Source organism: Trematomus bernacchii, unplaced genomic scaffold (assembly GCF_902827165.1).
Source record: "Trematomus bernacchii unplaced genomic scaffold, fTreBer1.1, whole genome shotgun sequence".
Lineage (NCBI taxonomy): Eukaryota > Metazoa > Chordata > Actinopteri > Perciformes > Nototheniidae > Trematomus > Trematomus bernacchii.
The window spans coordinates 5,356,446-5,369,253 of record NW_022987698.1 but is presented as its reverse complement, the minus strand read 5'-3'; the positions used below and the strand labels follow the sequence as shown (position 1 = coordinate 5,369,253).

Here is a 12,808-nt window from a genome sequence, read left to right as displayed (position 1 = left end):
TATATATCTCTTTATATTATTTAATAGTTTAACATTTATTTTCTTGCTGTTTATAGTGATTATTGTAAATGTATTCTTAGTTAGCGTCATAAGTTAAAGTAGTTTCTATGCTCTTATTTTGAAGGCACGTTTGGGTACTGGGTGATTAGAGCACCTGGTGTAATTGTATATATTGGAGACAGGTGGGTGGTTGGAGCCAGAGCACTAGTAGGCAAACGTTTTTTTTTACCAGGGTGTTTCAAGCCACACAAAGGAAAGCCATAGGAAAGGCTTAAAGAAAAGAGATATAGGAAACCTGTTCATTGTATTTTGTTATTGGAATAAAATGCACAAATGGAGGTTCTTGTCTGGACTTGGATGATCATTGCCCTGCGTAAGATCTGCTAACTAGTGCCTCAGCGGCTGTTTTAGGTCTATAGGATTTTGGCCGCTACACCCACCCTCATGCATTTTTCAGGGTATAGTTGTAGGACTAGTACCAATGAATGGAGCAAGTGTCATGAATGTGACACTTTTATTTTGTAAGATAGCAAGGGGGGGCATATTGTGATAACCAGGCCTGTCATAAAATGCACCCCACCGAAAAAGATGTTTGTATTATTCCCACCCTCAAGCATTTTTCAGGATATAGTTGTCGGACTAGTACCAATGGATGGAGCAAGTTTCATGAATGTGACACTTTTATTTTGTAAGATAGCAAGGGGGGGCGTATTGTGATAACCAGGCCTGTCATAAAATGCACCCCACCCAAAAAGATGTTTGTATTATTCCCACCCTCAAGCATTTTTCAGGGTATAGTTGTAGGACTAGTACCAATGAATGGAGCAAGTTTCATGAATGTGACACGTTTATTATGTAAGACAGCAAAAACGTGGCAAAAATATGCTGACAAAGACTATGTAACATTTGTAAACATATATTTTGATTATTATATGACAAATATGTAAAATTAAACAATACATTTTAAAGCACGTGTATACAGACAGGACGTAACAATAAGTTAAAAAAAAAGATTAAAAAAAACAAAAACTGAAAAGGAAGTGACGAATGAATTTCGACACCACTACCATCAAATACGGAGCGAAAAGTTTAACCACAAGAATCAAGACTATATGAGCTACCACTAAACAACTCACAGTCTGAAAATTACCATTAATAAAAACCCTGAACGTTTACTTTTCGTTTTAAACATCATTTTAAGGTGTAAACGTGTCATTTAGAAATGCGCGTTCCCGTGACAAGGGGGGCATTTCATGATGGGGGTGCATAATTTGACACAACACCGGCAGTGATAGTCTAATAATGAGTCTCCGAGTGGGAACATCTGCACATTGTTTAGGACATGCAATGCAACATGTGACTTCTCAATATTTAATATCTAAAATGCTAAATACTTTTTTCCGTGGCATTTCAAGTTATGTTTTGGAATTTAATAGCGTTTCTTTTTTTCTTCAAAGACAGACTAGACTGTGGCAGTAGAAGACAACCTTCGGAACATCAGTCATAATTCCCCAACATTGGTATTTGAGTTACACATGTTTTGTTTGAAAGACTTCTGCCTAAACAGTTTCACGTTAGGCAGGCTACTGACCCCTGTAATTAAGTGTTGTTGGGGGGTAGCCTACTATATAGTAAGGTTTAAGCAACATTTTAACAAAAAAATCGGGGCTTTCATCCATTCTTTGATTCATGCATTCACTGTCACTGAGAGAAAACGATTGATTACAAAATGGTCATTTTATGGATGAACTATTCATTTAACTACATCAACCTGTTTGGTTGATGTCAATTTGGTTGGTAAACATAACATGTTTCCCATAACCATTTCAAACCACAAATCAACCGAAGTAACACAGCTCTAAGTGGATATTAATTATACTTGACTTAAAATGTTTGACTTACAAGAGCTCAACACTTCCTCCTCTGTACAATGTTTCTGCAACAGGAGATAGTATAATCATCTTCTCAAAACGGCCCTGTAGGCCTACAGTCCAACACATCACTTGCTTTTGCCATCCAGCATCCAGCAACATATGGACCGATCTCAATCATGGCAAACCTTTGCAGGTTTGATTCTGGAAAATACTTCCAGAACATGCCATATTTTCAAATGTCAGGGATGTCGACAGATAAGTGTTTTTTTTTTTTTATCTCGGTCTCTCCTGTTCTGAAGAAACAGTTGTTTCAATGCAGGGAAAGCTCACCGGCTGCTCCACTTTTTCTATATCCAGATTGTTGCGCATTGCCTTCATTTTAACTCGTAGACATTTTTGAAGCTCATATACAGTGTGCTGACCAGCATCGCCTCTTCGTGGATTGAATCCCTGCCGTCAGACTGCCGATGGCACAGGAGTCTCCTCAGCCTCTTCGGGAGGTGGCCGCTGAACATAAGGTAGATGCAGGGATTAGCGCAGCTGTTCAGACTGGCGAGCAACATCAGGATGGTGAAAGTCGCAGCTGGAGAGACAGAACAAGTTAAAATCATCATGTGCTTGCAAATAAATTGTGTTTTCCACCTAATGAATATCTTGTGTGTCTTGTGCGTAAATGCGCATTTCTCTCATATATTTATGCCATTACTGATAACGTTTTGAAACGGAAACTCAAAATGAAACACAGTTAAAATCATAAAAAATAACCAGATCAAACTGAGCATCTGTCAGAAATACCATAATGACTTACTTTCTTTTGGTGCATGTGCGTCCCAGGCGGACCAGAGCTGGACTGTGAAGAAAGGAGCCCAGCAGACAATATAAGCCAGCACGATGGCCACCGTCATTTTCAGTGTCTTCACCCTGGCCTTGGACATGCCGGCCACACCGCTGGCTCTGGAGGGCAGAGGCAGCCCCACGTTGCGCTGCTGCTGAGTCTTTTGGTACAGGTTGATCTGGATGACTCGGCAGATGCGCACTTGACAAACAACAAGTGTAATAACAGGCAAAATAAAAATGACCAGCGTAGTCCAGGTTATGTAAGTCTGTAGCCCCCATGGTTGGATAAAATCGGCCCAGCAGTCAAACACACCAGGTGCAACCTCGACCTGTGCGAAAATAAAGATCTGTGGCAGGCTGCCCAGCAGAGAAACCCCCCACGCCAAGCACACAGGGATGTTAAGTCTCGTGCTTGTCCGCTGGAACTTCACCATCGGGTTGCAGACAGCTTGGTATCTGTCAACAGTCATCACAACGATCATGTAAGTAGAAGAAAACATTCCGAGAACTTGAAGGTACTTCACCAGGCGGCACACCAGGTCTGGTCCGACGAACCTGTCTGTTATGTCCCATATGAGCTGCGGGCACACCTGGAAGAAAGCGACCACCAGATCCGCCAGGCACAGGTGGAAGACGAAGACGCGCATCCGGGACATCTGTTTGCGCTGTCTCCAGAGGACCAGCAGCAGGGAGGTGTTGAGGATGGCGGCGCTGATGAAGATGACACTGAGCAGCGCGATCTCCAACCGGGCCAGACTCTCATTTCTCGCCACGTCCCCCGCATCCACAGAGTTACTGTCATTCAGAGAACACATGTTGTCTGGGCTGAGAAACAGGCTGCTGGGGGATAATACAAAATATTACAACTTTTACTTGTTTCAAAACATAAACAGTGTTAGTGGAACTCGAGTTAAAACAACGATGCACGCTTTTCAGTCTGAATTAAAAGTTTCTTTTTTTTAGAAGCTATTAAATCACAGTTATTTGTCAGAAAAGCATTTAATAACAAGTATTTCTACTTACCTTTATGAATATGTGTTTTTAAAATAGTGCCGGAGGGGATACTGATGTGTTCGAGCTCGGGTTGGGAGTAATCTCCAGGGAGGAGGGTGGTCTTGTATATCTGTGCCAATGTGTTTTATGTGAGGATGAAACTGGGTGGAGCTTCGATTCATTCAGTACTTTGAATACCAGGCAAATCAGTCTTAATACTTCTCACAGATGAAAAGACTGTTGTTATCATAATGTAATTCGTATGCATGTAATGTGATTTAAAGGCCCTGACCAATTTATTATTGAAGTGATCATTTATCAAGTGCATTTCATGCCTCATTATAGCCAGGGCTAGAGTTAAGAATACTTATTTTTAATTGTTTGAAAGTGTTTAATTGTCTTATTATGAACATAATTCTTCTTCTTGAAAACATGATAGTAAAGTTTTACTTAAAAAACACTTTGTTTTGAACATGAACCGCATTCTCAGAGACTGATACGTCATCACGCCTTTCGACCAATCACGTACAGTACAGTTTGACGTCCCAGTACTTTCAACCGGAAGAGGGAATATAAACAAAGTAGTTGAAATTTAGAAGAATTGTCGAAGAGACAGTTCTCCAGTTGTATTGTCGCTGAAGTACTCGCTCCTTTTTGTGAACGATGTAATGTAATTCGATAGACAGAGTGATACAATTATCATTATTTCTAAGGTCTCCGTGTGTCGATAGCAGGCAACATTCATGGATATCCTCCCAGCTGCTAGCTAGCGTTAGCTACACGGCTAATCTCACTACTTGAAGTACTAAGCGTTAACCAGCTGCACCAATGCCTCAGGAGGGTGAACCGTCTCTTCCTCTGGTCCGCTCCCTCAACAGCTTAATAGCCATTAATGTGGTGTTTCGTAACTTCAGTCCCCGTGTCGTGCGACCACAATGGATAGATTTCTACGGGAAACCTAAGGCATACGTGGATATACAGCCAGGAACGGGACGGGAAATAACCACCTTCATCAGTAAGGAATTCAATAATACAAGTTATCAAATGTCGACCAAGTACCGTTATTAAGATCCTTTACTTCTGTACAATTCAGAGGTAAATCATGTACTTTTACTCCACTACAATTATTGTATAACTTTACTTACTTTGCAGATTTGGATTAATAATGTAAAGTATTATCAACATTTAAAAAAGCTACCCTGCAGCATACAAAGTCATTCAAACTAGCTGCACCTTTACCAGCTTTGATAACACTTTAATGATCAATAATTATAATCAAAACGTATAAGGAAATAGGTCGATCTGCGTATTGACCCTAACCCTTTTACTTTTAGTACTTTCAGTATTTATTTGATGCCAATACTTTTGTACTTTTACTTGAGTAACATTTTGATTGCAGCACTTTTACTTGTAGTATTGGAGTATTCCTACACTCTGGTACTTCTACTTTTACTCAAGTACAAGATCTGAGTACTTTTACCACCTTTGTAAAAGTAGTAATACCACAGCTTAGAAATACTTCATAACAAGTAAAAAGGCAAAAGTATTATTATTAAATATGCTGTACAAGTTAAAAGTAAAAATACTAATTCAAAGTAATATGTTGTTAATATGTTCATCACTTTTTTGTTGCAGCTAGTAAACTAGGAGCTTGTTTTTTTTACATTTGGTAAGGCATCTTTTTCAATATTAGAAGTTATCAAATGTAAATCAAGTAATGTTATTCAGATCAATTCAATTAAATTGAACTAGCTTTATTGGCATGCCCATAATGACATGCATACAGTATTGCCAAAGCTTTGTACAATTACGATCATTATCATAAACATTTTGAGAAGCAAGAATAACATGCTTTCTTTACAAGGAAAACAATATACTTTTCAACATGAACTATAAAAAAAAAAACACAGAACAATAGAAAAAGTTAAGGTGAGTTTTTAATTATTGTGTAGGATAATGCTGATAGTAAATTAATATAATACATTAATAAGAAAATAATAATACAAATAAAAAGTTGTGAGATCTGACTCAGTCTGATTCTCATGTTGTGGCAGAGACAAACTGTCCTGCGAGAATGCAGCACTGGAACCTGCGATCTAAGTTTTTCATACATTTCATAATTACACCTTAGTATTGTATATGTTATGACAATAAACCTTGAATCTTGAGATCTTTTACTTTGGTAAACTTTTGCACTTTTATTATTAAATAAACTATAAATGTTAAAAGTAAAAACGTGAATTTTAGGAGATCAATAAAGTTAATCTGACCTATAATAATAACTGATACACTATTTGTTGATTTATATATTCTTTCAATAAATTGAAATCTTCAAAGTAATAAAATAATAAAATAAAAAGTACAATAGTGTTGTAATTACAGTGCTTGCGTACATTTACGTAGGTACTGCCCACCACTGCAAGCTTTTACAACATTACAGGAAACACATTATATCTGAAAGGTACACAATATGTGCCCAATCACTTGTCTGCTTTGCAATACACATTCATTAAAACATGTTTTACGAATGGTTTCCCCAGGTCACCCATGGATGTTCAGAGATGCAGATACTGATGAGCCCCTGAGGGTGAACTGCAAGGAACTGTTTCTTCCCAAACCAGCAGAGAGTAGAAATGCTAATATCACTTTACCAGGTAAGGTTAGCCACAGTCCGAACATATTAGACTTTATCATATGTAATGAATTTCTACTCACAGATATAAAACCAAGAGGCATTCATGATGCACTGAAAAAAAAAACATTGTCCTGTGAATAACATCTAAGCATTTGTGTATTTTGAAAGACTGTCAAACTGCTGTTGATTGCTTTTTTAAATGGCAAAAAATTATTAATAGTTTTACACTTGCCTTTTATGATGTTGGATCATGCAGGTAGGTTCTTCTTTATTTGGCAGGATTTGCTTGTTTGATTATTTATTTATTTATTTAGATCCCCATTAGCTAATATATTGCAACATAATCTACTCTTCCTTGCTTTTCCCCCCCCACAATCCCGAATATAAAAACAAATGTATACCAGGGTTTCCGCTAGGATTTTTTCTTGCTGGTCAAATGTCCGGACAGAATTTATTTTACCGGACAAATGTGAAACTTACCGGTCATGTTTCAATAATAATAATAACAATTGTGTAGCAGAGTTTCCGTTAGCAGGTAATTACCGGACTATGCCCGGATATGCTGATGTTTAAAACTCAGTTAATGGGGCTCATTTTTATATTGCTTCAGTTTATAATCGTAACAGATCGAAAAATTCAGATTCATTTTTCAATAAATGATTCCACAAACAACATAATTATTACATTCAAACAAACTACTTGTAGTAGATGAAGTACATTATTCAAAAATGTACATTAACTTTGAATAATAACACAGGAGAAACGGATCCTCTCTCTCTCTCTCTCTCTCTCCCTCCCTCTCTATCCTGACAGCCGGTCAGTATCTCATGCAGCTCGCTAAACAGTGGGCGGGGCTTCAGGTGATCATGCAGAGCTTTGTGTCTCCGTCAGACTCAGCAGCTGATCTGATCTCTGATCTCTCTCTCTCGCGTCCGGTTATACTTCACTCGCGTTTATGTCCATATCGATCAGATCCAGCTCTCCTGATCAGCCTTTATAGAGAGCACCGATCAAACTATTAAGAGTGAATATCGGCCGATAATGACCGGCGGCCGATCGATCGGAACATCCCTAATTATTACCGGACATTTTGACCGGCAGGTTTTGAATTTACCGGTTTTTAATACATTTTACCAACTAAAAACCGGTAATTACCGGCTAACGGAAACCCTGATGTATACATATGTTTTTATATTCGGGATTGTGGGAAACGGTATTTCGATCTCTGTCTGTACACACAAACTGGAAGATTGACAATAAAGTTGACTTTTTGGGCATGGCTTTAAGATCTATTTTACTGGTACTTCTACCACACTTCAAAACACACCTAGGCAAGTAGCATTGGTCTTGTTGTGGTCAAACCATCACAAAATGACCTAAAAAATGAAATGGTAATTTACCGATACAAATGGGAGTACAGTTTCTTGAATGGCCACTTTAGGCTGGCCTCAATTTGTTTGTTTTTTGCACTTGAAGATTGAAAGACAATTTTCAACAACTGTCAAAAACTTGTTTGCTTTACACAGTAGACAGCCTCAAGGATCGTGCTCTTCAGGTTATACGTCGTCTGGTACGAGCAGAAGACTACAGGAGGTTGGAGATAGCACGGTGTCTCCATGAGGAGCTAGAAGATCAGCCCAGTATTTTGAAAGATCTCCATCGCATGAACCAGCATCTGCTGGAGAGAATCCAATGCCAGGAGGAATAAGGCCTGAAACTGGATGGAAAATGGTCATGGATGGACAGCAATATTTTATCCCACACTATTAAAACCAGTGAGTGAGCAGCAGTTTCAAAGACGTCCTTAAAGGTCTTACATTTTTCTGTAAAGGAGTTTGATCTGCTGTCTTTTGAATTCACTCATTGGCTTTGGAAAATGTCTTCCTCCCCAAAAAAAAAACTGTAGCATTTACCTTTTTAGGAAGAGGAGCTTTCATATTGTGATGGCAGCATATTCAATTACATAGTATTTTGTTTGTCCTCTAAAACTGTGTTAAAGGATTTCCATGTTTATTTCTAGAACGGGACATTGTAGCCCTTGATTCCTATCTGTCTATGTTAACATCAAATCAAATCCTATTTGATCATAGGAACAACATCAACATGTTTTTGTCTTGCATATCGTGGTATAACCAATATCCGGTCCTAAGGACATTAAATTAAAGTGTTTATAGTTACATTTGATAGGAATTTCATGACATGTGCTGTCAATATTTTTTACTGGGGGTGCCTGAGATAAAGTGGTCTTGAAAATTCCAGTTTAATGCATTTCTCCTCTAAGATAAACGTTTCCTTGTTATCCTAGCTGTCAAATTGAACAGCCAAGGCTGAGCTTATCAGCAATCATCAGAAAGCTTTGGCTTTGGCACTTTACATTTGGAGAAAGATGGAGTGATTGAAAGGTGTACTTTCAAGTTCACACATGGGCATGTTATCTTCAAAAATTCTGTGTGGCAGCTTAAATAATATTTGGAAACCAAAATAATCAACAAGACTAGGTTGTGAAACACTGAATGAGGACTGTATGCTTCTTTCCTTTTGCCTACTTTGTAATTCTGTTGTTCTGTCAACATGTTCTAACTGGATATATTGTTACAGAAAAAAATAAAAGATTTATTTCAAACTATTCGATTACATGAACTATTAAATTATGAACAAAGGGTCACAAATAAATAATCTTAAAATGAAAACATAATTTCTCAGCGGGTTTCTCAGAGGGGTTATTTCTGAGAAGCTACAGTATTATGATGGTGGAAATGGGCAAAACATTGCAGCTTTATGTGACAACAAACAAGTCCAATAATAATAATAACAATAATACATTTCATTTTTAAGCGCTTTTTCAGGTGCTCAAAGACGCTTTACAGTGGGGATAAAACGAGATATAATAGAATAAAAAATTATAAAAACAGCAACACATATAATTGAATAAAACAAATTATAAAACAGCAACACATAAAATATAATTAAAAAAATATTAAAACAGCAATACAACATAATTCACAAATTAAAAGCCAGTCTGAAGAGGTGTGTTTTGGTCAGTGTTTTGAAGGTGGGGGGGGGGGGGGGTCGGTGCAGTCTCTGATCTGTTGTGGAAGGGAGTTCCAGAGGGTGAGGGCAGCGATGGAGAAGGCTCTGTCCTCCCAGGTTCGGAGCTTGGTTCGTGTGGGGATAGAAAGGAGGTTCGCTTCTGATGAACGAAGGCTGCGGAAAGGGGTGTGGTGGTGGATCAGGTCGGTGAGGTAGGGGGGGGCCTGGTAGTTGAGAACTTTGTGTGTTAGCAGAAGGATTTTGAAGTGTATTCGTTGACGGACAGGGAGCCAGTGCAGGTTTTGAAGGACGGGGATAATGTGGTCTCTGGAGCGGGTGTGGGTGAGGAGGCGGGCAGCGCAGTTCTGGATATATTGCAGTTTATTTAGAATTTTGGATGATGAGCCATACAGGCTGTTACAGTAGTCCAGTCTTGAAGTGATGAATGTGTGGATGAGGGTCCGAGGGTTTCAAGGGTGAGGTTGAAGTTCTGGGTGGTGTTGGTGCTGGATGTGGGTCCGATTATGATAATATCTGATTTGTCGCTGTTCAGTTGAAGATAGTTTGTTTGCATCCAGGATTTAATTTCTGAGAGACAGTTGGTGAATGTGGAGTGAGTTGTGGCAGTGATGGTTTTTGTGGAGATGTAGAGTTGGATGTCATCGGCGTAGCAGTGATACTGAAGGTTATGGCGGCGGATGATTTTTCCAAGGGGGAGCATATAGAGGATGAAGAGGAGGGGACCAAGCACCGAACCCTGGGGGACGCCTTGGGACAGAGGGGCAGTGGAGGAAGTGCAGTTATTGATGTGGATGAACTGGTGTCTGTTGGTGAGGTAGGATTTCAGCCAGGAGAGTGCAGTGTCGGTGATGTTAAGAGATGATTCCAGGCGGGACAGCAGGATGGTGTGGTTGATGGTGTCGAACGCTGCTGTGAGATCAAGGACGATGAGGATGTTGAGGTTGCCGGAGGAGAGGAGGAGGTCGTTAGTGATTCTGAGGAGGGCTGTTTCTGTGCTATGTTTTGTGCGGAATCCTGATTGAAAGGGTTCAAACAGGTTATTGGAGCTGAGGTGGGATTTCAGTTGGGAGGCTACAACACGTTCGAGTAGTTTTGATAGGAAGGGGAGATTTGAGATGGGCCGGAAGTTGGACATGATGTCAGGTGTGAGTCCAGGTCTTTTCAGTATGGGTGTAACAGCAGCCAGTTTGAGTGAGGGGGGGACTGATCCAGTGCAGAGGAGTTCATGATTGTGGTTATGAGTTGGGAGATGGCAGGGAGGCATTCCCTGACAAATTTTGTCGGTATGGGGTCCAGAGTGCAGGTGGAGTTCAATCCAGCCATGAGATTGGACAGTTGCATTGGGGTCAGAGGGGGGAACCGGGATAGGGGCTGGGAGCCAGGAGGGGAGATGGGGAGGGCTGCTGAGGAGGTCAGGTTTCTATAAATGCTGTCGATTTTGGATTGAAAGAATGAGAGGAAAGAATTGCACTGTGCGGTTGTGAAGGATGGGGTGGCGTTGTCACAGGGTTTAAGGAGTGTGCTGATGGTGGAGAACATAGCCTTGGGGTTGCTGGAGCCGGAGTGTATCAGTTGTGAGTAGTAGTTGGACCGGGCTGCTTTGAGTGCGTTATTGTACTGTTGTAGGTAGTCGGTGTAGGCATGGAGATTAACTGTTAGAGTGGCATTCTTGTGAAGGCGTTCCAGTTGGCGTTTTTGTGATTTTATTTGGCGGAGTTCGGGGGTGTACCAGGGAGCTGAATGCATAGAATGAATAGAATACAGTTGCACAGTTGTATGCGATAGGAGTGTATTTAAAAAAACTTTGATTTTAATGATTTAGGAATATCAGAGCTGTCACATCCAATAAAGTTAAAACATAAGATACGATTCTTTATTGTTAATGCATATTAAATTACATGTTGACATTTATTTTGTCAGCAATCATCTTCATTTAGCAGCAGCATATAAAAGTATTCTTAATGGAAAGCAACACGTATAGCAATATCATAGTATATCGAAAATAGAGCAAACACATGGCAGTTAAGGCACATTCAACAGAATAGTCTTTAGCAATGTCGTTACTTGTGCAGGTTTCATCTGTATGTACTGTTTGATAGAAGCCGAATAACTTCACACAAATGTCACTTGTATAATCCTGACTGCATAAACTCACAGACACACAAGGATATCCATTCCAAGTCGAATGTTACAATCAGAAATGATTACCGGCTCCGGTGTACCACAGCAGGGGTACTGTTGCAAAACATGTTGCTTAGCGACAAAGTAACACAAGCCATCTTTGTGTGTGTGTTAGTCGCGGTGAGCTGCCATCAGTATTTTTGAGGACTATGAAGGCAGGAGAAAGAACATGGAACTCGAGTCGTTTCAGAAAAGAGAAGTAAGTAAGAGGTCATCGTTGAGTGCTTTCTCTCATACACATATTACAGAATCTGCTTTTCAGCCTTCTGGTGCATGATGATGAGCAGAAGTTTTAGACGCTAACCAATATTCATCATCTTTTGATTTTCTTCACCAGCATGACATTTTGGCCAAGAAGTCACCCAGTCGTGTTTCCGCATCTCCAGACCGACCACTGGAGCAAAATGAAAACAATGGTAGGAGCACATGAAACAAAACACCCTATTACCAACAGGATGACAGAAAAACAAATGAAAGTCCCGATAAATATAAAAATACTTTGTACTCTTGTGATACTATGCACTTTTATTCCCACCTAGGTTCCAGTTTATCTTGCATCAGTTCCAGCTGCCTTGTTGAAGGACAGAGGTTTGTGAAAATGATCCTATTTCACAGATAATATAAAACTGGGCGATGACGAGGAGAGAGGGCAGAGTTTTCTACTAATGTTCTGCGCAAAAGAAAATGGGTCTCTAATTTGGCTTTATTACATGCCCTAGTGTATCGATCACATGAAGGTGCTCCAAACCGGCTGCTACCTCCTCTGACTCCTGATAAAACTTTGATTAATGATCCTGTTCCCTCCATGGTGGTGCCAGCATACAGTAAGGCCTATATTAAGAGGAATTTAAATATCTTACATTTTATTATTTACCTCCATGCTAATTCACTATATGCCATTTGTTTCTTTAGATGTGAATCATAACAAACCAAAAACCTTACCTCAAGACATGCCGCAGCTCAGGAATGAGTTCAATGACCGTGCCAGGAGGGGCTTCTGCTACTGGGTCCTTGAAAAGAAGGGCTCAGCATGTAAGCACTGATCCAAATGTCACCTATACAAGAAGTGTCAGCTCGGCGAGACATTCGCATGCACATGCACATTGTTTAAATCACTTTCATTGCAGATTCTGCTATTCAGACTAACCACTGTGCGCTCAAGCTTTACAGTTTTAAAGCTTTTATTCAAAGAGGTATCTCCCTGACTGACTCTGGTGCATGGTGGGGAGCAGAAGGT

General features: G+C 39.8%; 2 protein-coding genes across 2 annotated transcripts; one reads left to right on the top strand and one right to left on the bottom strand.

The window, feature by feature from the left end:
* Nucleotides 1-2,246: 2,246 nt before the first annotated feature.
* Nucleotides 2,247-3,526, bottom strand: LOC117489709 (oxytocin receptor-like). The gene is made up of 2 exons (XM_034139222.1): nucleotides 2,683-3,526; nucleotides 2,247-2,457 (listed from the first exon to the last, which is right to left on the bottom strand). Exons 1-2 carry the CDS (start codon nucleotides 3,524-3,526, stop codon nucleotides 2,249-2,251), a joined length of 1,053 nt encoding a protein of 350 aa, XP_033995113.1. The 3' UTR covers nucleotides 2,247-2,248.
* A 737-nt stretch (nucleotides 3,527-4,263) lies between these two features.
* On the top strand, nucleotides 4,264-8,965 carry vhl (von Hippel-Lindau tumor suppressor). Its single transcript, XM_034139454.1, has 3 exons — nucleotides 4,264-4,719; nucleotides 6,245-6,358; nucleotides 7,866-8,965. Exons 1-3 carry the CDS (start codon nucleotides 4,533-4,535, stop codon nucleotides 8,045-8,047), a joined length of 483 nt encoding a protein of 160 aa, XP_033995345.1. The 5' UTR covers nucleotides 4,264-4,532; the 3' UTR covers nucleotides 8,048-8,965.
* Nucleotides 8,966-12,808: the final 3,843 nt, after the last annotated feature.

Bases quoted from the DNA above. Each gene is read 5' to 3' on its own strand.
- LOC117489709 (XM_034139222.1), bottom strand. From the start codon at position 3,526: ATGTGTTCTCTGAATGACAGTAACTCTGTGGATGCGGGGGACGTGGCG. The intron at 2,458-2,682 runs GTAAGTCATTAT...CTGTCTCTCCAG, and splicing joins CGCACATGCACCAAAAGAAA to CTGCGACTTTCACCATCCTG.
- vhl (XM_034139454.1), top strand. From the start codon at position 4,533: ATGCCTCAGGAGGGTGAACCGTCTCTTCCTCTGGTCCGCTCCCTCAAC. The intron at 4,720-6,244 runs GTAAGGAATTCA...TGGTTTCCCCAG, and splicing joins GGAAATAACCACCTTCATCA to GTCACCCATGGATGTTCAGA. The intron at 6,359-7,865 runs GTAAGGTTAGCC...TGCTTTACACAG, and splicing joins TGCTAATATCACTTTACCAG to TAGACAGCCTCAAGGATCGT.